At 33.7% G+C, this 25515-nt stretch overlaps 1 protein-coding gene across 2 annotated transcripts; it reads left to right on the top strand.

The window, feature by feature from the left end:
- The first annotated feature begins 226 nt into the window (after positions 1-226).
- Positions 227-23698, top strand: LOC136803088 (peroxisomal sarcosine oxidase-like). 2 transcript variants are annotated; one of them, XM_067059838.1, is made up of 9 exons: positions 227-479; positions 2549-2697; positions 3343-3562; positions 16671-16800; positions 19899-19951; positions 21158-21295; positions 21924-22067; positions 22910-22985; positions 23305-23698. In XM_067059838.1, exons 2-9 carry the CDS (start codon positions 2633-2635, stop codon positions 23439-23441), a joined length of 963 nt encoding a protein of 320 aa, XP_066915939.1. In that variant the 5' UTR covers positions 227-479; positions 2549-2632; the 3' UTR covers positions 23442-23698. The 2 variants fall into 2 exon arrangements, with proteins under 2 accessions (XP_066915939.1, XP_066915938.1); XM_067059837.1 differs by lacking the exon at positions 227-479 and adding an exon at positions 996-1182 and having other exon boundaries at positions 23305-23516.
- The last annotated feature ends 1817 nt before the right edge of the window (positions 23699-25515 follow it).

Raw genomic sequence — 25515 nt, 5'->3', positions numbered from 1 at the left:
AAATTATTTCTAGGAAGAATACACTTCAACTGTAATTTGTTCTCAAACTGCTTCTTTGCTTCGCGTCTAGTCGTTGCATTTATAGAATCTTTCTGATCTTATCAGGGAAGAGGTGTATGCTTTTAAATTCTTTTGAATTCATCACAGTAAAAGTTTTGTTCAAGCATTTGTTTGTCACATGCTTGTATAACACCAAGTTTCATAACACCCTTTCATATTTCAGAATAGAAAATTGTAAAAAATCAAAAATATAAAAAATGGAAATGGCCTGTCCAGGCAATGACGGTAGAAGTTGTTGTAAAGAAAAGTGGTGGATTTCAAAGGGCAGCCAATCAGCATTGAAGAACCAATCTAGAAATATCCCAGTCGTTCTAAATGTCGTGGACGTAAGGATGGCTTGTTTGGATGTTGTTTGGACGTTGTTTGGATGTTGTTTGGATGATAGATTGATGATTTTTTACTTCCAACAATGATGCAAAGTAAGAAAGATCTTTTATGAAAACTCCATATTTAGAACTACGTTATGAAAAGAACTTTCGTTTACAATCAAAATCATTCCATAATATTGTTCCTTATGGGGAGAAATGTTAAGAGAAATCATTTAACGAATTTATTTTTGACCATTTGCTTACACACTATATTTTAACAAAAGCTTTCTACCGCTCCCGCCGTGCCCGCGAGCTCAAAGTACAAATTCTTTTGTTAACACTGCCTCACAGGGCCAATGGTGAGTGGAAGTGTGAGACTTTATTTTTAGGCTGTATGGAGCAGAGCCCTAACGGAGCTCGGATATACTAACTGTGGCGGTTTTGTGGAGGTCTTTGATTCGGATTGCATCAGATTTTAGCTACATGTCAGTTGGTTTGGTAACACGAGCCTTGTGTAAAAAAACAATTCTCTGTTTCCTAAATAAACAGGATTCATTTTTATTGCTCAGTGAATCAATGTCTATTCTGCAAGGTTAATATAAGTAGAATTTGCAGTCGTGTAAAAAATTCTCTGGCAGTTCTCATTAAGTTAGTCATTAGTGTTTACTGACCTTCGAGTGTTGCGGAACACATACGATACTGTTTTCACGAAAATATGTATGACGTCATTGTTATTGGGGCAGGAATAAATGGCAGCGCAACAGCTTATGAGCTCAGAAATAAACAACAAAAAAATGTTCTTCTCTTAGAACAGGTTTGTATAATTCCATTCTAAAATATCTTTGTAACGACTCATTATGAGCTCAGAAATTAAAAACACAAAAATGTCCTACTTTAAGAACAGGTTTTCTAAAATATTTTTGCAAATAATTTCGAGCTCAGAAATAGCCAACACGAAAAAAAAATGTGTCTCTTGTAGAACAGGCTTTTAGAAATCCACTCTAAAATATCTTTACAATGAATTATGAGCTCAGTACAGATAATCAACACACAAAAAAGTTTTTTTTAACAGACTTTTAAAAATCCGTTTTAGAATATCTTTACAATGAATTATGTGCTCAGAAAAAAACAAGACAAAATTTTTTTTTTTAAACAGGCTTTTAAAAATCCACTTTAAGATATATTTACAATGAATTTTCAGCTCAGAAAAAGCCAACACGAAAATGTGTCTCTTGTAGAACAGGCTTTTTTAAAATCCACTCTTAAATATCTTTACAATGAATTATGAGCTCAGTACAGATAATCAACACAAAAAAGTTTTTTTTTAACAGGCTTTTAAAAATCCACTTTAAAATATCTTTACAATGAATTATGAGCTCAGTACAGATAATCAACACAAAAGAGTTTTTTTAACAGACTTTTAAAAATCCACTATTAAATATCTTTACAATGAATTATAAGCTCAGAAAAAAAAACAGCACAAAAATGTGTCTATTGTAGAACAGGCTTTTTTTAAATCCACTTTAAAATATCTTTACAATGAATTATGAGCTCAGTACAGATAATCAACACAAAAAAGTTTTTTTTAACAGACTTTTTTAAATCCACTTTAAAATATCTTTACAATGAATTATGTGCTCAGAAAAAAACAGCACAAAAATGTTCTTCTTTTCGAAATGGTAGACATAAATCCACTTTTTCATTTTAGAGAGTATCACTCTTGTGTAACTATTCACGATAAATGTTTGAATTATTGAGCACATGGCACACTTACTAAAAACCCTAGTAATGTCATTGGGTAGGCTGCTGGCATCCACCAACGGATTCGTGCTCCTTATACCCTATGAGCTCCTATACTACTTGGGGTTTTGTAGAGGTCTGCGATTCAGACTAGTCATTGGGTAGATAGAGCAGTAAAGTAATTTCGTGAAATCATCAGATGAGATGGAAATTTTATAAGATATTTTAATAATTGGTCATTTGAAGTAATAAAAATGACGCGTTCTTTAGAAAAAGTAACAAAATTGTTTTATTACTCGTTAATGACCAACCGAATCAAATAAGAGCTTGTAAAAAACCACCTGGTCCCGAAATTGCATTGCTTGGTGCTTATCATGGATGAAGGTTTTGAAAAATATTGACAATTCTACAATTTTAAATCTTGTTATTTTCATGTTTAGTTTCCACTACCTCACACCCGTGGAAGCTCACATGGTCATACAAGAATCACAAGATGTCTGTACGCCAAAAAGATTTATTCGCAAATGACTCTCGATTCATTTCCAATATGGAGAGATCTTGAACAACAAACTGGAGAGCGTTTATACATGTAAGTTCTTTCAAGTCCCAAAGAACAATTTTGACGACGACCGTTAACCATTGCCTTTGAAAAGGGAGTAGCCTCAATTTAACCAGCTACGCTGTATCATATCCCTGATTTAACCAGGGTCTTAAAGACGTCAAATTAATACAAATCTGGGCGTACTCACAAATATAAAAAAATTTCATTAATAAGTTAGAGCCCAGTTCCCTTTGTAACATTACATATCGTTTATAAGTGTATTCTGGTGGCTGGCAAAATTTGGAATTCTGGAGTTTGGATCTGATTTGGATCTGATTTAATCCCCTGATCTCCATTATTCTGATTTTTCGAAAATAACATTGACGCTTGTAAATTGACGAAGATTATTCTTCATTGTCGATTATCTTTTTCAAAACTGGGGTTGCTGAAACCTCCGGGGCTTTAGGAGTCTTGTATTACACTTACAATAGAGTAGACTCTCGCTTATTCGAACTTCTATTTGTCAAATCTTTCCATAATTCGAACTTATATCCAGTCCTCCAATGTGAAACCCTCTTGATATACTTTTTATAATTCAAAACTCTCTGTAATTCGAACAAATAGGATATTCCCCATTCGAGTTCAAATTATCAAGAGTCAACTCTAAGATTTCTTTCCTATTCAAAATTTCAGTAACAACGGTTGTATACAAGTATTTGACGAACATCTTGAACAAGAAGAATTACAAAATGCTCAGCGAATATGCGAAGAGTTGAAAGTACCACACGAGATTCTAACTGCAGGTGAAGTGAACGAGAGATATAAACCGTTCCATATTCAACAACATAGTAAAACATTACTCGATACATTTGGTGGAACGTTAATCGCAAGTAAATGCTTAACCGTTTTGCAGGTACGTTGCCGTTCTTAGAATTCATTTTAAAGTCGTTGTAAGAACACGTAGTTCGTTTTCTAGGGAGATTGCATCTCTAGGATCAGGAATTTTCCCTTAAAAAAAATGAAGAGTTCTTTGGAAATGAGGAGAGTCAACATAATTCTTATTTTTTCTGTCAAATTTATTTCGTTCAATTCCATAGTTTTGAAGGGGAAATTCACATTCTAATTTTGAGGTTCATTTTAATGAGGTATGAGAGCAGCCCAGGGGGGGTCTAGGGTTGGTAGATGAGGGGTATGGGTGCGGATGGGATCTCCAAAAACTGACTCTCCAAAAGACAGATTTTTGCTGAAAAGGTGACCCTTAGAGAGACTTTTTTGAAAAATTTTCTTCGATTTGTGAAAAATTTCCTACCCTTAGAGAGACTTTCTTACAATTTTTTCACTCTAAATCAAAATTCTTTTTAAAAATTTTCCGGCACAGACGGGTTTCTGTAAAGAGGTTTGTGCGTCTCAAATACACAAATCCGGAAAACCCTACTTTGAACTCAGGCTAATGCGGTAAAGAAAGAATAAAAAAAGAATTTGAAACCGTTCTCGTGACATTTTTGCCTATACTCAAGGAATGCAGATTCTAGAAAAAACTATTTTGGAACCACAAACTTGCATAACTTAAACCTTTTTGATAATTATGTTCCCATACATTAGACCACCACAATTAACGTGTGCAATTAGAACAGATTAATTAAATTGCTATTGTTAATTGAAATACAACATGTTCCAATTACTTTCAAAACAAGATAGTCATCGCTTTACGAAAATTGAAAATACGAAAACTTTTCCTTAGAAACCCCTTAGAAATGAAGAAAGTTTGAGATGAAGTAACCCAGAATTACATCAAGATACGTAGGCTATTGTTTTAACATCTCCTATATTCGTAATAGAAGGTTTTTGAGATGTAAAGAAAGGTGTGTCACTATGCAGAAAAATATTTTTAAAATGGTTTGCTTTATTTTATGCCTTCGTTGTACGATGTTCTACACTTTTTTTGTATAAGAACAAATTATATAAGAACTATATTAAGCTTTAATTGTCAAAATGTTAAGAGCAAGTTAAGAATATTTTAAGGCTTTGCAGACTTGAAAAAAACCGATTTCTTAGGTAAATGGGTAAAAAAGGTCACAAAATGTTGAAATTAAGAATATTTTAAGGCTTAAATCCCAAAAAGTTAAGGACATCCAAAAGCTTCAAAAATTTTTGAATGTTCTTATAAAAGAAAGTGTATATTCTACACAACACAACTTTTTCATTTCAAGCAGGAAATGCGATGATTATTTTTCTTGGTGATGATTGTGGGACGACATATATGATAAAAGAATTATAGTTCAGAAATGAACGGAGAAACTTCTGATTTTTTTCCTACTTAAAGTTTCGAAGTTTCCTGCTCTTTCAAGCGTTCGTCAGTTTTAACGACATATAAGAATTCTTTACAGACAACGAACCCTTTCTTATGATCATCCTTCAAAGTAATCAAAACCAACCCACAAAAATACAAAATCAAAATAATTCTAAAAAGGACATTAAGCTGAAATTCAGCTCAAACCTTTGAACATCATCCTCAGACTTCATCAAAGAAAAATCCTTAAGTTTTAAACCTATTTTGAAGCAAATAAGCATATTAATAAATTAGAAAAACTAGTGCGGGCTAGGCTAGCCTAGTTAACTAAGCCCGTATTCACAAGGCTAGGACACACGGCTTATGGCAATATAGCGTTTTTCGGCGCTTTAAAGATTTTTTATATTTACGGATTTTAAGTTTGCCTTGGAATACTAGTTATTCAGTCACAACTTAACCATCAGAGTTATCCCAAGTGACTGAATCAAACTAGCTTAGATTTCTAGGCTAGGGCTAGGCTTGGTAAAAGATTGAAAGAAAAGAAAATGGATTTCCTAGTCTAGCATGCTAGACGACTTAACTCAGTAAAAAATAGGAAGTAGAAAACTTGACAGGAGCATCAATATATTTATAGTTTTTTTTACCATATTCCGACATAAAAATTCCCCGCTTTCAACAAAAACGTTATAAACGACTGGATTCCCAGTCTATGGATTTCCAGGAGGTTAGAATTGTTTTCTTTTACACACCAAAATGATAATGACTGAAAATATACAAACTGAAAGAATAATAGCGTGTTCAGAAATATACGATTGTACCAGCGGTGCGAATAATCCCCCAACAACATACGAGATATTGACCATAGTCTTTCGGACACCAGCTGCAAAACTTTGAGTATTTAATGGTATAATTTTACCGAGTAAAGCCGCTAAGAAAACTTGATCAACAGACCATCCGGCTCCTGTTGATATTGAGAATAAAACCAACATTGATATTCCAAAAATCTTAAATTGATAAGTCACCACTGATAAAGAAATAGCTTGTAGGGCGATTAAAATTGAACATAGTCCAAGAATGATAAAATAAATTTCACTGCCACCATGATCGAATTGGTTACTTATGAGCATTGTAATACCAAAGACGCAGGCGTTTAGGGTGTAAAGAAGTCCAACGAATCTGACTTGAATGTGATATATACTATTCGATATGATTGGTATATAGATGGCATTGAAAACCATTGAAAAATACCCACACAGGTAACTGACAAGTAGGATATAATTAAATTCGGTTATTTTCAGTAGATCGACCAGGGATAAAGGGTTTTCATTGTTTCTCAGTTCTGTCTTATCTAATACTTTTCCTGTATCACTAAGGTTGTTATTCTCCACAGTCTTTTTGTTTTTCCATAAAAGTTGGTGAACTTCAGACTCTTTGGACAAGTCGGCAACGAAGAAAAAAGCTGTCAAAAATATCAAAACCCATATCCCACTCACTAGCAAGAATGGAAAATTATAAACTGTAACATCCATCCCAAAAACATGAAAATCTACACCACCGCATATTGTTATAACCAAGGGGCTTCCAATGTATGCCGTATAATAGAGCACCATGAATGTTGATAGCTTTTGTAATTGCTCTTCTCGAGAATAATTCCTTATAATCTCACCGAATAAAACCGAAATCAATGAATCTGCGAATCCTTGTATAGCACGTCCTAACATGACAATTAATTGATGCTTAGGTGTGGCATATATTATGTTCCCGCATGCTGCAAATAGACTAGTTGCCAATAAGATGAGACGAATGTTTTTAGTGTGGTCTGCATATTTGGTGATGGTTAAACAGCCGATCATAGAAGCCAGAGGATAAGTTGATGCTATGATCCCGAACCACAATTGAGGATTTGGTGCTTTCACTTCGTCTTTGATATAGCTGAGGAGAGTTGGAATAGATAGACCGTATTCTAACCCCAAAACAAGAGAAAATAAACAGAACGCTCGAAAAGTTGTTCGACGTTTCTTTTCCCATAATTTGATCCTTTGAAGTTGTTCTTGGTGGTCAAGCTCAACGCCCTGCATTTCACTTGATTACTTTATTCCTATCAAAACAAAGAAAATAGTTTAGGATGGCCAAACTTTCTCATGTTTGGCGCGTTTCCAGGACTTTTTCGCTGTTTCCCCGGGAATGAGAAAGTTTACCCTTTCTACGATAAACATACCCGACGCTCGCTTATTTTTCCTAAGTGCCAAACGCCCCCCCCCCCCCCCCCGGTGCCACGCTACGATAAACTTTAAATATCTCAAGTGCAGTACACGTTTTTTTTTTTATAAGAACGTTGAAAATTTTTGAAGCCTTCCGATGTTCTAAACTTTTGAGTTTTAAGCCTAAAAATGTTCTTAAAATGTTCTTATCTTCACCACTTTGTGAGTATTTTTGACCATTCTCCTAAGAAATCGGGTGTTTTCGAGTCCACAAAGCCTTAAAATGTTCTTAACATGTTCTTAATATTTCGGCCATCGAAGCCTTATGTTCTTATATACTTTGTTCTTATAAAAAAAAAAACGTGTACATTTATAAAAACTTAAACACACATCTTTCCGCAACAAACGATCTCAACAAAATAAAAAACACTTTTATAAAACAAATTCTACCACTTTGGGTGCATTCACACTGTTGCTTGAAAGTTGCTTGAAAATATGGGACAAAAAATCTTCTCCTTTGTCTCTTATTATCTAACTTTGCACAAGCGCGTGATCGTATCTCGAGCAAGCTTCGAGCCAAAACCATTAATGATCATGTTTTAATGGTAAAAAAAAAAATACTTTTCTCAGTGAGAAGACAACCATGAAGTGTGTAGATCAACGTGAATTCTTTTTACAGAGTTTTTTTTTTAACGTAGCACATATGATGAGAGATGTCATATTCTCCACGGAATCTAATCTATACCTACATACCGGCCATTTACACTTGATTCGGGATGAATGGAGAAAAGTTATAATGGCTCTTTAAAGGCGGAAAACTTACATAATATACCATATATGAATCATAGTATATCACTCAGGTTGACATTAATTAATCAAAGCCATTAACTCAAGGTGTGCCTGTCAAGTCCTAATTAACTCATCTGTTATGTCTAATCGCACCCTTTATTAACAAATTTTTACTAAAAGTTTCACTAGTTATTCGAAAAGTTATTTTGCATTTTACAGCTCTATCCCAAACTCGTATTAGCTACTCGCTTAAAGTTACTCTGGGTACGAGAGCTATCCCTGAATTACTGCTCAAACTATGTTTGAAGGTATCCCGGTTGTTAGAGCTTCACGCACGTTGGGTCAAAAGAATTATCTGATAAAACAACTCAAACTAGCCAAGAATTTCATATTATTTAGCTATTTTAGTTTTCTTTTTGTATTATGCTACATGGATTTTTTACGACATCCATATTCCCAGGTCAATTATATCTAACTTTTTGTCATTTATATACAGTGTGTTCCGCAAAAAGGTATACTCAAAAAGTAAAGTGTAGCCCTGAAAAAACTATCTATATATCGAGCTTAATTTTTAAACCAGCTAAAAGCATAACCATTAAGCTTTTTGCGGTCAAAAAATCATTGCAAGAGAATTTCCGATTCAAGAGATATCAAATCATAAGTAAGCAAAGGTATAGATTAAGTAAATTTTCTCATAATTACTTCACTAAAAAGTAACGTTAATTTCAAATTGAAAGAAAGATGAAAAAATCTAAATTTTTAATGCAAAAGAAAGCAAAATCATTCTTCTTTCCACTGCTGAAAGAATTCTTTTGAAAAGCCTTTTGTTAATGAGATAATTGATTTCCAAGCTGCATAGGTCAAATTGACATAGGTCAAAGTGACAAAAAAACAGACCTGTCAATCAAAAATTAATTAACTCTTTGGTGATAAAAATGATGCATCTCGACTTTTTTTAAACTCCAACAGGGTGTAGTAAAAGCGTCATATCTCACTAAAGAAGAATTTGTTCGAAATGAGATTTGGACAGTAGTTTTAAAGATTATTCAAACCAGATCATCTCGTCGGTCAGATAGGTGAAATTTTCGTCTCCGGAATTTTTGTATCCTTAGACATCCTAGTTTTGGAAAAAGTTGGTCGACCAGATCAAATCGGTAGCTTAATGTGATTTTCAGGCCCAAATGTGTGGCTCGGTGGTATGAAATACAGCAAAAAATTTGCTTTTCTAGGGGGTCTGGCTAGCTTGATTCTGCTATAACTTTTGATCTAATAGTGTTTTGTGCTTGAAATTTGGAGGAGTTTTTCATCATTATATGTTAAATTCAATGGCATTGGCAAAATTCATTTTTTTCAAAATTTGTGGTGGGGACCTACAACTGGCCCTTCGAGGCCAGCAAAGACTTAAAAATGAAATTTTCGTACATGAGCTATATTTTTGAGCGTATATCATGATGAACTGGCTGAAATATCTTGAAAATGCTTTGAAAGAGCTCACAAAAGTTCACTAACATGAAATATATTTAAAAAAAATTATATACTGGTCCTAATTAGTCAAAGGTAAGGAAAGATAGAACTCAAAATTCTCAAAAAATTACTTTTTTAGCATTTTCTAAACAAAAAATGTCATATCTTTTCATTGAATGATCAAAATCACTTGAAGTGTTAAAGAATGTTTTCTTTACTGAACCCAAACTAGAAAAAAGGGGTAGGGTCCCAAGACTGGCTCTCAAACGCCGTCTGAGGCTAAAAATGCTATGTTTATTCCTGATCCGATTTTCAAGTTTTCAGAGATATTTTGAATAGTCTCAAAAGCAAAGAATAGTTTATATATAGACAAGTAGATAAAATAAATCTGAAGGAAATGTTTACAGTACATGTTTTTTTTATAAGCATACAAAAATCCAAAAACAGGCTCAGGCTGAAAAATGCTTGAGGGGATGCTTAAATCTAAAGAATAAATTTAGGGAAATACTGAAAATCCGTAAAATTCCAGCCAAAAAAAGCCAAAATCAGGAAAAAAAGTAGGCTCAAGTAATGCTTATGCTTAATTTTCCCCATATCTGAGCCTAGATATGCTTATAAGTGCAATGCTTATAAAAAAAACATGTATTGTCCTCAGGGAAGCTGGTGAAATTTAAGTTCAAAAACCATCTAATATAACGATTTTATCGACTTTCTGTATGATGTTTTGGTTTCATTTAGTTGAAATATCATCACGAGTGAAGGCAAAATATTTAACTGTACTTGGGAGCATTATAATGATACTGTATCAATATCAAAATTGGTGACGCGAGATAAAAGTGCCGAGGGTCTTGATTACACTCGTTACAACACGGAAAATGGTGGAACGATAAGATTTGTGCCGAATGATGGACATATTGTCTCATTGGTTGAAGGAAATGCAAGGTTCTTTTCGAATAGCAGCGATAAGTCTTTGAGTATAATTGCTCCAACACATATTTATATCCCAAAAGAATTCGGAGCACGATTGGAATTGAAAGGAAAATGCCAGTTGATTCAAATATCTGCTCCTGGTGAGCGTGCTCATGGAAAAAAATTGATCGTACGAAATGAAAAATACGTCCGTGCAGTAAGATACATTCTTACACCTCAATATCTTAGTCGAAGAATCTTTGTTCATCGTGATAAGACCTTATTGTCAATTCAAAATCAACCAATATCAATATTTCGGACTACTATGTTCGACACAAAGGGTCTTTTATTGAATTACGAAAATAAACCCGTTTTCAAGATGGGATATGATTATCAAACCGAGCCAAATATTTGTTATAATGTTATTGGTAATGCTTCTGTCAGGTTTGCCAAACATCCGTATGTTACAGCTGATAAGCAGCAATGGAGTGAATGGTGTGTTCTTGATAATAATACATTGTATTATTTGAACGAGACTACCGATTGTGATGAAACCGAGTGGCGTACTGATCCTGATACATTGGAAAAACGACCATTAAGAAATCGACATGAAGTGTTTATCAATGAAGGAGGATCTGTAACGTTAATTTGTTTATTTGACCCAGCCCCAACAGGGTTAGAGCAACACATGCCTGGAGAGTATAGCTCCTATACGCCCGTCTGGAAAACACTTGGTACAGAAGCATATGATAAGTTTTTAAAAGAAGCTGCGCAAGAGGAAGAAATGATGGATAACTTGTCATTATTAGAAGCAGAAGGGGGATTGAACGAAGACCAAATGGAAAATACGAAGGTCTGGAAAATCTACAAAGATTGCTTAAGGGCTCTGACCATAGTCAGAAAATTGATTTTAGTATCTGAACATAAGTTATGTTTTAGATTCTTTAACACTTTTAACAAAGAATTGCCTTTATAAATTGCTTTTTAATCAAATCCCTTAAGAGTAATTAAGAACTTGATTGCAAAAATGACGTTATGAACTTTAAAAAGACGTTAATAATATGTTGCATCACCTTCTTTTATAAAAAGTGCTAAGTTTTAATGGGTAATTAACCTTTTTGTTTCGAACTTTTTTTCAAACTGTCCGCAAAGAATTGAACTATTTTAAATTTTGCGGAAAATTTTTCTAAAAAGATGTGTCAAAAGTTATGACTGTTTTTTTAAGCAAAATCCAGATGAAAAATTGATGAAAAACCACTATTTTGAAGATTTCGAGACAAAGAAGCATTTACAAAAATTTTCCGCAAAAAATTTTATTGTTCGGTAAAAGATACACCATTTACTGCGAAAAAATTTTCAAAATGTTTTTTCTTCGCCGAAACTAAGCTCTTCAAAGTTGAAATACTCTTCCTCGCAAAAGTCTTCATTTTCTTCTTCATCAAACTTTTTCAATGCAATTTTTGAATTTTCAGATTCAGGAATAGTTTGTCTAATAGAAAATGTATAACATGCCATAGTTTTGTTGGTTACATCAGTCAGAAAACACATTTTAAACACAGCAATTATGAAAAATTCACTATGGTCAGAGCCCTTAAACAAGAAGATCAACAGCGATAAAGTGTTGTACGAAAAACTCAAGTTGCTAGGAGAAGGACGTGAAAGTATCATTGGGTTATGGATGGTAAATGAACAATATGTAGTTTAATCTAGTACATACTATAACAAAATTTATATGACGTATGAAGGCATATTAGATAATGAAGGTAAGATGTTGATTTGGACATCAAAACATGATATTTTGAATTTGTATTCACCTACTATCTTTTTGGGATAATTTTTTTTAACGGTTTAGTATCAAAAAGCAAGGAAAAATAAAAGTGCATTACTGTATGAAACACAATCATTATTGAATTCTGTAAGAATCTTGAAGGCCTAGCTTAAAATACTATTGCTTAAAATCCTATAAGCTATAAAACACTTGGAAAATATTTCCAGTACTTCCTCATAATGTCAGGTATGTTGTTGCTATTATAAACCGCGAGTATCATGAAATTAGAGTAATTTACAGAACAGAAGATCGCATTACAAATTTATTTATTTACATATTTTCTTATCCCTTTTCCTTATTCGTCAATGTTATTATTATTATTCTTTTTGGACCTGTATCATCAGAAGATCAATATCCCCGCGATAGAGTGGCTCGACATTCCAATCATAAATCCAATAAAGCCTATCCATAATAATCTCTCCAAGCATCTGCTCCTATTTATATAGTTCTCTCTCTCTCATAAAGACCTGCCTACTCGCATTCTTGTGAAATATCGACGAATTCGTCAGCAGTACTTTTTCTATAACATGATATAGATTGAGCATATCATAGTTTCTTCGCAAGGGAATAAACATTCTAGCCTAGTTAACTAAGCCCGTATTCACAAGGCTAGGACACACGGCTTATGGCAATATAGCGTTTTCGGCGCTTTAAAGATTTTTTATATTTACGGATTTTAGGTTTGCCTTGGACTACTAGTTATTCAGTCACGACTTAACCATCAGAGTTATCACAAGTGACTGAATCAAACTAGCTTAGATTTCTAGGCTATGAACATTCATCCTCTTCTGCCACAAAGATATCTATTTCTTGATACAAAAATTTTTTGAGTAGGATACATTGTTTTTGGTATTTCTTTAGAACATGAGGCTCAATCCTATCTTTGCATGATTCGTATGTGTCACCAATTTTTTTATTAATCCTTTCATGCAAAATACAGTATGTTGACATCCCTGTAAGGAATATTTATCTGGAAAAATATATATTCTATTCCTGTTGCTACATTTTAGTGGAAATGGTTCGAGTAATTGCATAAATTTTGATAATTGAAATGTGAAACACCGATATCATCAATGGCTGCGTTTAGACCAGCCTGACATTTGTAATTGCTTGCATTATTCTTTTGAATTCTATTGTTCCGCGCAATTGTTCGGTTTGTCAAATGCCTAATGATGCCAGTGTGTTGGCATTTCGTTGGCATTTGAAATGCCATTTTGAGCAAAGGAATCCCCTTTTCTGGCATTTCAAATCAAACAAAGGAACCAAAACAAAGTGAAAAAATGACATTTTTGATTTTTTTAAGTATTTGCACGTTTTTTATTCAGTTCTTTCTATAGATTGTAAAATTTGCAAGATTTGCCATAGCCTAGCCCTACGGCAAAAAGTTTCAGTCTTAATGACTGCAGTTTTTGAGAAATTCCTTGCTTTTCATTGTTTGATCTGTCAAAGTTGAACTTGAGGGAATCACCTTTTCAGTAATGACTCTAAAAAGACGATTCCTTAAATGCCATGACAGAAAATACAATGGAAAAGCTATTAAAATCGAATCCCTCATGAGCAAAAGCCAAATTACAAATGCCAGTTGGTCTAAACGCAGCCAATAATGGAGTAAATCTCTGAGTCGTGAATAAAGGATTTGAATATTTTTGTCTTTGGTTTAATTGAGAAAACAAATTTATTTCCGAAGTTATACAAGTTGCCATCTTTATCGATAATGACGTAATCCCCTCGCGAACTATATAACGTTCTGAAAAAGCGTAACAAATTTGTATTTATAATTTTTACTTCTAAACATTTTTTATCGACTTTGATATCAAAAGCATAGTTGCTCTCTTATACACTTGTATCATATCATTCAAAATAAGTCAGTGGTGACTTGCGGATTCTCTTGGGTTAGTTAAACCAAGAACTCTGTGACAAACTGTCAGTTATTAAAATATACTTACTTTTAAAATGTTATCTAAAGTCTTCCAGTGGGTGTATGTATTTCCACACTTCAAATGATAGTATATATCAGGGTAATCATCCGTATATATTCCACCATCAGCAGTACGTTGAATTTCTAACTCATAGTGTGCAAGGGGGTTCCAGGTCCCACCTGAAAATTCAGGTTCCACCTTATCCTAAAATTCCCACCTTCAGCCCAGACTCCCAGATCCCAGCTAAAAACAAAAAAAATATTCTAATCCGAGGAACAAAACAAAATTTCTTTACCGTAATATGAAGATGCAATATATTACATATGATATATTAATATGTCTATTATATACATTTATGAAATATATAAAAAAATATATCATAAAATCTGAAAATAAGAAATTTTACTTTAACTTTTTCCAAAACACCCAAAGTCCCACCTAAAGAAATTAACCCCCCCCCTCTTGGGGGGGGGGGGTGCACACTATGTTTTAACTCCAATACGTTTTCATCGTTTCGAATTCGAGCGGCTTCCAACAGTTTCTTCCATGTTTCAGAAGAGGGTAAGTCTTCGCTAGAGTCCGTAAAATGTGTATAAAGTAAGATTCACCTGCGTAATTGGATTTCTTCTTTGCAACTACCCTTTTCTTTTTGCCTTCTGGAACCCAATCTTCTTCATCATCCTTTTTCCTTTTCTTACTTGTTTGGTTAAAACATCTTATCTATTTATTAAATTTCATTTCAATCTGAAATAATAAGAAGTATCTTTAATCGATTATAAAGAAAAACACGAAAAGCCAAGATTTTGTGGATCGAATATAAATGTCTAAAATTCAGCCAATCAAGAAAAACATAACCGTAACGTTGTTAGTCTTTACACTGTCACTAGTTATAAATATTGAGACCATAATTTGATTGTAAAATATGAAAGTATCCAGGGCGTGTTTCCCACACAAAACATGTTACAAAATCGACTGCACTGCATATAAAACGTGTTAATTGCTGTGATATTATTGTGAAGAAAAAGAGATAATGGACGATAATTATTATGATAAAAATGAAGTGATCTTCTCTAACCAGCAGCCCTATTCCGCCTTTGAGGGCCTGTCTTGGGACCCTACCCCTTTTTTCTAGTTTGGGTTCAGTAAAGAAAACATTCTTTAACACTTCAAGTGATTTTGATCATTCAATGAAAAGATATGACATTTTTTGTATAGAAAATGCTAAAAAAGTGATTTTTTGAGAATTTTGAGTTCTATCTTTCCTTACCTTTGACTAATTAGGACCAGTATATAATTTTTTTTATATATTTCATGTTAGTGAACTATTTCAAAGCATTTTCAAGATATTTCAGCCAGTTCATCATGATATACGCTCAGAAATATAGCTCATGTGTGAAAATTTCATTTTTAGGTCTTCACCGGCCTCAAAGGGCCAGTTGTAGGTCCCCACCACAAATTTTTGAAAAATAATTTTTGCCATCGAATTTAACATATAATGATGAAAAACTCCTCCAAATTTCAAGCACAAAACACTATTAGATCAAAAGTTATAGCAGAATAAAGCTAGCCAGACCCCCTAGAAAAGCGAATTTTTTGCTGTAATTTCATACCACCGAGCCACACATTTGGGCCTGAAAATCATATTAAGCTAACGATTTTATCTGGTCGACCAACTTGTTCCAAAACTAGGATGTCTAACGATACAAAAAAAACCACCTTAGGATTACTCCCATTCCGGAGACGAAAAACCGAATTTTTAGGTCCTAGCTGACGGACTAAAAAAGTGTAATCACAACCGTGATCAATAAGAGGGTGACGTTAGTTTATGAATAAAATCAACAGAACTAGCAATACTTTATAAAATATTGTCAAAAAGAGAACCACAAAAAAAGTGATACCATAATATAGAGAAAGAAAGCTATTTTGTGTTCTTCAATTTTATCAAAAAAACCTATACTCTTTGACTTCATGCGAGCCACGACATTGCACACGCTAGGGTTTGAAAGAGGAATAACAAATGAAAAGAGATTGTGGACTCAATTTACAAATCAAATCTAACCTTTGGTTTAAAAAAGTTTTTTCACGATTTCGTCGTAGCGTTGATATTCCAGCTGTAAACTATTTTTACAATTTTGATGTTTCTGCTGTGACTCCTATTCTAGATCGCGAATGAAATAATGATTCAAATTGATGTTTTTCAAATACCTTATCGGGGAAAAAAATGTCGGAGTTTTATTTAATTGGGGTTTTCTTTTGTCGGGGAAAAACTTCATCACCTAGAGGCATTTTCGTCACTTTTGCCCGACCTGAAATTTCAAATTCGTCACTTTTCCCGGAGAACAAGAAAAAAAAAACTAAAAACGAAAATTAAAAAAAAAATGCAAAGCGTAGGCACGTCCCTTGATTGACCACCCTCCCCTAAATCAAAATTCGGACATTGGGAAGTAATTTTACAGATTGTTTTTCTCCTTGTACCCTATTGTTACTTGCCGTGAGCATCACAGTATAAATATTACACTGTGGCGAAAAATAAAATCGGGCCGCAGCGAAATAAGGAGTTGTTTCGAGTTTAACTGTAAATATAATTTTTGAACCTTTCAATTTTCTTTTCATTATAACAGCGATTGTTTATGAAAGCAGGAGGCGTATTGAAAGACGGGGAGCAAGTAAAAAATATTCGTCCAGGAAAAATATGCACTGTCAGCACTAATAAAGGAGAATATGAAGCTAAAGCTATCGTTATTACACCAGGTAAAAAATACATTTATTTGATTGGAAACCGTGAAAATAACATGCTAAATCATATCCCGACCTGTGACGACCAATCGAGATTCTATTCAGCGCGCAATCAACGCAGAGAAGAGTAACGACAATCCAAGATCTTGGATTGAGTCCAAAGTTGATATTTTTATTTGCGTCGTTGAAAGGGACGAGATGGAGTTTTTACAAGCTCTTATTTGATTTGGTTGGTCGTTAACCAGTAATAAAACAATTTTTTTACTTTTTCTAAAGAACGCGTCATTTTTATTACATCAAATGACCAATTATTATAGTATCTTATAAAAACTCCATCTCATCTGCGTTGAAAACACACAAACTCATTTACGTTGAACAGTTAACAATAAAGAATCTAGACGGCGGTCTTTTATAATGACTATGATTCCATTGAAGTAACATTACCATGATTGATAGTTTAGTAATTACGGTTATACATTTGGGAATCATGTAGAAAATTTCTTTTGAAAGAAACCATGACCATATAAACAACTGGACATCTATCTTTTATTGTCCCTTTGAAGTGAGCTTCGTTGCCCCTGTATTTTAAATTCGATACTAAATATCCGACATAACTCAGTAAAAATTTTTTTCCTTAAATTTCGCAATTAAAAACTTTGAATCAGCTTGAAAACACTTTAATATAAGTTTGCAAGAAATTTTGTCAACATTTTACAACGTTCATCTGCAGAATTTCTACGGTGCGTAGTCTCTTTTATCGTTTGAATAAATTTTTCCTTAGCTTAAAAAAATGGCATGTGAAAGTTCAGAGCCTGTGTTATAAGAATGTCTTTATGTGAATCCCATACTCACTAAAATATTTCATACTTTTGAGTCGAAATTTCAAAATATTAGCCGGAGTTTTAACAGGTTGACGAAGTATTTTGCTTCTCTTATCTTCCTCATAATGTAAATTAAAGATTTAAAAAGAGTTGAACCATTGAGGATTTTGTCGAAGTTTTGTCATCGTTAGTAAAGTTTTCCCAAGAGGTATACCATCAGAATTTATTGCTTCATTTTATGATTTTAACGAGGCGGCAACGAAGCTAAAGTCTGTCCAGATATAATTGGCAGTGGAAAAAAGAATGCCTGTAACTTTTGATAATCAAATATAATTATGGAAATTTTTTTTGCTTGTTTTAGAGAATCAAAAGCGCTATATTAAAATGTATTTTTGGTTCAAAAATTCGCGATTTTTAGCGGTTAAATTTGCGATTGCAAAAATCGAGCTTCTTTTCTACTTATGCTATAACGTTCATTTTTACACCAGTGGTAGTTCAACCTTAGGTTAAGAAGTTTGTTAAATTTCAAGGCAAACAAAAAAGTCCTTCGGAAGATATGGGACCTGAAATACCCCTTGGTAGCACTTTTCTGTGAAATATCAAATCTCCAACTTATTACTAAAAACGGGGGTTATGTTATCTTTTTTGAACAGTGCAATTAAAAGTTGGAAAATGTTAAGTGTTGGTGCATTGGTATCATTGATTATTTCGAAACGAAGTGATTTTATTGAAAAGATAAGCATGAACTTATATTGCCTTTGTTATTTTTAAGTCATTAAAGAACTTTGCTAATTCCCAAAACACTAAGCACAGTTTGGCTATGAGGTCATTAAAGAGATCGTAAAATGTGTTATGATAGAAAAACTATCACTACCCCCGTTTTTAGTAATAAGTTGGAGATTTGATGTTTCACAAAAAAGTGCTACCAAGGGGTATTTCGGGTCCCATATCTTCCGAAGGACTTTTCTGTTTGCCTTGAAATTTAACAAACTTCTTAACCTAAAGTTGAACTACCACTGGTGTAAAAATGAAAGTTATAGCATAAGTAGAAAAAAAGTTCAATTTTTACGATCGCAAATTTAACCGATAAAAATCGCGAATTTTTCAACCAAAAATACATTCAAATATAGCGCTTTTGATTCTCTGAAACAAGCAAAAAAATTTCCATAATTATATTTGATTATCAAAAGTTACAGGCATTCTTGTTTCCACTGCCAATTATATTTGGACAGACTAGTGCTATCTTCAAAAAAAAGAAAGGAGATGGGTGTTCCAATATGTTCGTGGAGAAACTCATATTAATTACACTAGGAGGCTTTTGAGGGAATTCGTCAATAGTAAACATGCATATAGATTAGAGTCTACTTTTGGCTGAACTTTGCTTTTTGATAATTTTTATGACGCTGAGCCCAGTGAAGTACACTAGGAGCATTTGGCGAGGTCGGCATTTTGAAAAAAAATGTTAAAAATCCAAATAACAATAAAATTACTTGGAGTTGACAGATATAATCAAAAATGAGAAACAAACACAAATAACAGTTTTGCAATCCCTTATTCTCAAATAAAAACATTGCTTCATACTGTTTTTACCTTGCAAAAACAACTTAAATCTGTAAAACAGTCCGCCTAAGCAAAAGCATATTACCATATACTACCGGGCCACTTAATCGCACCATCTAGTCTATAAAAAAAACTTTAAGGGGACCCCGGGCTAACATGCATACTGATACAGTCTGCTAGACATTAATATAGTAATATTTGCTCTTCATCTTTGATTCTTCCTACAGTGATTCTAGATTAACACGTGCGTGATAAATTCTTTTCAATTGGTCGTCAGAAGTTGATATTTTCTTTGAAAACTCGGCCTCTGACTACTGCTGAGGTAACAAAAACTCTTAAGGTATACTTACAGTATAAATCTTTATATTCATGACGTAATGCTCCATAAGGAAGTACCCAAAAAGACTTGTTTTTGCCACTAATTTTGAATTCAAGCAATAACGTCCGGGATTATTTGGGAGCTTCCGTATAAAAAATTACGTCACGAATATCATGAATAATAGATATAGCTATTTTTAGAGTTCCGTCCCTGGGCAGTCTTCATGTTTTGACAACGTAGGTAAAATGAATTCCTCAGGTATTGTCCACAGTCTCATTTTTAGCCGTCAGATTTCCCAATGATTGTTATTGTTTGGTTTAAACAAAAAAGTTATGTTCAGTTTTGACTCTAAAAATCTTTTGATTAAATTCACAAGTTAATTATAGGCAATGATGAATATATCTATTTTGCAGGATCTTTTGCTTCAAAGATTTTACCCAAAGTTGGATTGAATCTACCTCTTCAGGTAGGTCTGGTTATTTAAAAGTTTATTGAATGTTTTTACTGGAATGATATCATCATAGTGATATGGACATAATAGTACTTGCGAAATTTGTAAACAAACTGTATGCAGCGGATACAAAATCAAAACAAATGTCACATGTCAAAATAAAAAATCAAACCAAATATGGCTAAGTTTGATTGTTCAATTGTTTTACAAGTTTGTTTTGGACACGTGATTTTGATTGATCTCTTTAATGACACGTGGTTCGCGCAATGTTTACATTTTACTACTTTAATGTCCATTTAACCCTTTCCGTGCCCACGGTCGTTTTTTTCTAAGTTCTTTTAAGAAAATCGCTAGTTCAAACTTTAAAGGCTTATATTTCCGGATCTAGAAGGAGTTAGAAGCTCCTTCATAGCTGCGCGAACCTGACTGAATGATAGAAAGGTACCCAGTGGTAAAACTTCAAATCAATTAAAATAATAAAGTAAAACAGGACCAAATTTGGAGGTTCTTGGATCACTCGTTGACCAAAAATGTTCAAAACACGGTCTCAAAGTCTCAAAAAAGTTGGATTTTTGTCAAATTCTTTTAAAATCTCTCTGGAAAGACTCACTTTTAACATATATTTTACTTGACCATAAAGCCCAATCCAACATCTACGAGTTAGACCAAAAATGACTATTTCTAACTCAAACTGGGTATTACAGGAGGGCTTCAGCTTCCTATACAGTCCATGTCAAATATACTCGACATTGGCACTCAAAGGGTTAAGAAAATGTCCTACACCATGAAGGGATGTTTTGGGAATAGTAGAAAATTATAGAAAAAGGGAAATATTTATTTATCAAACAGAATCATCCACGAATGGGCTCTTACAGAAAAAATCCGTTCATGGGGGGTGGAGGATATATTATTTATTTCATGAACTGGACATTTTGATTTTTAACCCCCTGGACACGGGTTATACCCCTGGACAAACATCAAATCAACCCCGTGGACACAAATAATTACCCCTGGACATTGGGATTTACCCCCTGGACATTGCAATTTTTTGGTATTTTTTCAATACCCCTGGACAATTCATCCTCCACCCCCCGTGTTAAGGATTTTAATCAAATGCAAGGAGCCTCGGCAAATAGATTTGATTTTTACTCTGAATATGGTCTTCAAAGGCTATATTAGATAGACTTAGTATATGTCTGATCGACATCTTTCTCATTTTAGCCAATCAGAACTCATTTATGTTTTTGGAAAGTGTTGAAGGAGAAGGAAGGAACAGTGGAGTCAGGCTTTCCTTCTTTTATGATGGACAAATACCATGTCTATGGAACTGCTTGTCTCGAATATCCTGGACTACTAAAGGTAATCGGTGTTCTATGGTTGATTAAGAGACGTATGTTATACTTACTACCTTTTGCTTAAATAAAACGAAAAAACAATATTCTCCCCTTCCCTTGCTGAACAAGCACAAATTTGTTTCAGTATAAAGGTTCCTTTCTATATCAAAAAAGAATTTCTTAAATTTGAACTTCTTTCATTTTCTGGTTTTTCGCTTACATACACACGTCAATTTTGTTAGCCGATTTTCGAGGAAAATATTAATCTTAACTTCAAATTTTTACAAACATGTAAAAGAATTTCAGCCAGAATTCTTTTCCGATCTAAAGGGCGCTCATCCTTCACTGGTAGTTTTAGTGTGCAACATTGTGTTGTTGACATTACATTATTTTCGGACGTTGCGAGAATGAAGCTATTTACGACGTTCCAATTATGATGCGAGTTTTGATTAACAGCTTAAACAATTCACCCCAAGTACTTTCTTAGTTCCAAATAGATGTCTAAGATGTAAGTTTTGGCAATTTCACACCACAGATTTTGTGCTTTTTAGCCCGTAACTATCCAAATAGCCCGTAAAAACTCGTAAGAAAATCCGTACGTCGTAGTTGCATTTCTATAACCTGATAAATAACTCTTTCTCTTTTTTTTAAAGATCGGTTTACACGGAGGAAAACAAGTCACGTGCGATTATCCCGATATTGAAAATCCGGATTTTGAAAATCAAAAACGGTTTATCCGGGAACAAATGAAAGGTGTTGAGTGTAAACCGTCCATAGTGGAACCTTGTCTATACACAGTAAGTTTAAGTTTTTATTTTCTTAAGTGTTCTCGTTTCATATCAGGACGGTGCCTATTGTTATATTGTGCTGAATAAACAAAAAATTGTTTTTCTTTATCCTCTTTCGGACCGATCTTTGCTCCACATCCGTATCGATTCAATTTGAAAAAGTTTGTAAATTAATTTTTTGATAATTTTGGTAATCGAAATCCACTGCAATTCAACATCGCCCTACTTTACTATTAACTAACCCTACATGGCCCCTCTACATGCAAAAAGGGATTGGGTCGGCTTCACTTGGCTTCACCAGAAAGGAATTACGTCAAAATCTCTATTAACCTATTTCATAGGATTCGTGTTTTTAGTACATGATATTTTTCTACGTCACTGCAGTAATCATAACTTTTTATGGTTAAGCATATTCTTTTGCGAATTGAGATATAAGTTTCACAAAGACAACAACAATAGAAAATAGCATGTAAATGTAACAGATGCATGAATCCTATGGGCGACGTCAATCCTATCCTCAGTTTTCAAATTTATCCCCGCCTTCTAAATTATTCCCCTTTTAGTGACCTTTATGTAGACGGTAAGATTGTCCAACAAATTGATAAAAAAATCGCGTTGTGAGATAGTATAGGCTGACGGAACAGTCAAATTTTACTGATTGGAACAACTGCTCAATTCAATTTTCACCCGGGAGAAAATTTTGTAGAAAATATCTACAGTGCAATTAATAACCGTGCCAGCTCGATTCAATCGGCGAAAGTCAGAGCGGAGAAACCTTACAGGTTGAATGAGAAAGAGTTGTAAACTAATTGGAACAACCTGAGAATAAGTTGAATTTATATTTCCCATAGGAGACTCCTGACCAAGATTTCATACTTGATTTTCATCCGAAATATTCGAATATCGTTATCGGGGCTGGCTTTTCTGGTGAGTGACATTCTCGATTTCCCGATTAAAAATATCAAGTCGATCTACCATATATTAAGTTCGAAAACCCTGAAAAGCTCACACTGGAAATGATAGCAGACCCTCCAAGACAATCATTTCGGAACGCCTGCTTTTGTTAAAAACAAATTAGCTCAACGTGAAACTATAATCAGCTTATTTAAATAAATTCAAAAATTTGATAGGCTCTTGGAATGTTTTTTATTTTTCCTCCGCTAAGTACACAAAAACTTTGAAATAATTCACTTATTTACAGAGTGTTTATGTTATGAGTGAAGGTTTCTTCTTATTTCTTTAAAAGGTACCGGATTCAAAATGGCACCCATAACAGGAAAGATTTTGGCGAATATGGCACTTGATCAGAATCACGGATATGATATATCGGAATTTAGAATGACTAGATTCGAAAATATTATTCAAACTTCGTCTCATCTTTGATGGTGACAATACCTCTGATATGGACAACTCGTGAACTGATTTTTTACACTGAAAATGCTTCGCCGGTTTCGCGAATTAGGGTATCATCCATTGAGCTCGAAAATCCCGAAGAAGCTAGAATTGAAACTCTTGGATGGTAAACGAGTATTAAAAAAGTGGCATTTAATGCTAGACGCACATATAAAAGAATTTTGATTGTGACGTTTTTTTGTCGCTTGAAAACTAAATAAAACGGTAGATTCGATTCGTCATTTTAAGATTTACATTCTTTACATTATAGTTGACTGTCGCTAATTCGAACTTGAACGTAGAATTTAATTTGTTCGAATAACAGAGAAATTCGAATTATAGAGTATTTTAAGAGGGTTTCTCTCTGACAGAAACTGAGAATAATAGGTCCGTATTAGAGAATAAGTTCGAATAATAGAGAAATTCGAATGAACGAGAGTCTACTGTATCTGCCGAGATGATATCAGAACTTGTTCAAATTAAAAGAAAGAGACTTTGATTTATTATTTCGAACTTTAAGAATTACATATTTTTTAAATTTCATTTTGAGTTTTTTTTAATCAATGTATAGTAATGAAGTCAGAGTACAACCGTATCAAGCACGGCCAAAAGAAAAGAAAATCACTACGTGTACGTGCTTTTTTCTTCATTTTCCATTTGTCATTTCAAAATTTCCTTTTTTATGATGTTTTTAAGTTCAGTAAGCTCATAGACCATCCAGAAGTATTAGAGATCCTCGTTTCTTTAGGGTTCCGTCAGTATCACAGCTCTATTAAATATTTTTTTTGAAATCTTTTGATTCTCGGGCTGGTATATATGAGCCAGGCCTCTATCTATTTATTCAAATCTTTGCAGCTCTTGTTTTTATATACGTCAATTACGCACCCCATTAAACTTGTTTTTGGGATTTCAGCGCTCAATGCCCCTTTAAGATTTCCCGCGCAAAATTCAACATGGTCTACATTTTTTTTTGGTCCAGAGTCACAATGTCAGCTACAGCTTGAACAGTAACAAGTTAAATCACTGGCATAAGTGTACAATAGGCCCACATGTATGTCAGTATGTAATACTTCTTTTGCTTTTTGGTCTGGTTTGTTGTTTTCGTCATAGGTGCCAACTCTCAGGTATTCAGTGATTTCATTCAGGCTTTGGACATCATATCAGGCAAAAATAGCTGGCTGGGTACTCGGTATATATATAACTATAAGTGTACAGCAAGCACAAGACTTGGTTTTTGTTTTTTTTATTTACAGAAAACTGAGTCTAACCAGTGCGTCACAAACAGCCATATAAACAAAACTCAACATTCTCACAAAAGTTGTCTTTTTGATTTCCCAAACATTCGTCTCAAGCGTTCCCTCCACAATAATTTATGTAATTGCAATTGCGGTCAGTCCACAGTCGGCTTCAACATATACACGTGTTTTTATTTACGTGACCGAAGTGCCTACTAAAACAATCCGGGGGTAAATAGCGAAGCAACACAGCAGATTATTCGTAAGTATTTTTTGGCATTGACAATCAAATACAATATATTATACTATATTTCCTTAATTCAAAAATCAAAAATTCATTTTTCATTCGCGAAAATAAAAATAAAAGAATAATGAATTAATATTACATACTAAGACGCCCCCGTCTTTTACTCTCATTTAATTTCCAATCTCGGCACGTGCAAAACGCCCGTCCGCCCAATATCCACCCAATCAGCTTAAATTCACTTTAATTGTCCTTTGACATTCAAAAAATAGTATTTAAAAATTATGAATTTATAATAATTACAAAAAACAAAAAGTTTGATACTTCATTAATGAAATATTCAATAAATTCCTGGTTTCAATTTTCAGTGGGCGTTCTTCTAGGGCTTCGTTTATCGCGCAATTTTTGCGTCACACAAACTTTCTCGGCCGCTCGTAATAATTATACATTGCCAAATTTGGTTCTCCATTGTTGAGTCAGGATCGATGGTGACGTCACCTAAGCATAAAAAAGAAAGGATTTCGTCAGTTTTATGCATATATTAATTTGCGAGATATTCTATTCGCCGCGCGAGCGCACTTTTCGT

This window comes from Clytia hemisphaerica, unplaced genomic scaffold, assembly GCF_902728285.1.
Source record: "Clytia hemisphaerica strain Z4C2 unplaced genomic scaffold, Clytia hemisphaerica genome assembly, whole genome shotgun sequence".
NCBI lineage: Eukaryota > Metazoa > Cnidaria > Hydrozoa > Leptothecata > Clytiidae > Clytia > Clytia hemisphaerica.
Note: the sequence above shows the minus strand (reverse complement) of the source record. Positions and strands in the feature narration are given on the sequence as shown.

Coding starts and splice junctions, on each gene's coding strand:
- LOC136803088 (XM_067059837.1), top strand. CDS start 1,084: ATGTATGACGTCATTGTTATTGGGGCAGGAATAAATGGCAGCGCAACA. Junction 21,296..21,923: donor AATATCCTGGACTACTAAAG/GTAATCGGTGTT, acceptor TTTTTTTTAAAG/ATCGGTTTACACGGAGGAAA. Junction 22,986..23,304: donor TATCGGGGCTGGCTTTTCTG/GTGAGTGACATT, acceptor TTTCTTTAAAAG/GTACCGGATTCAAAATGGCA.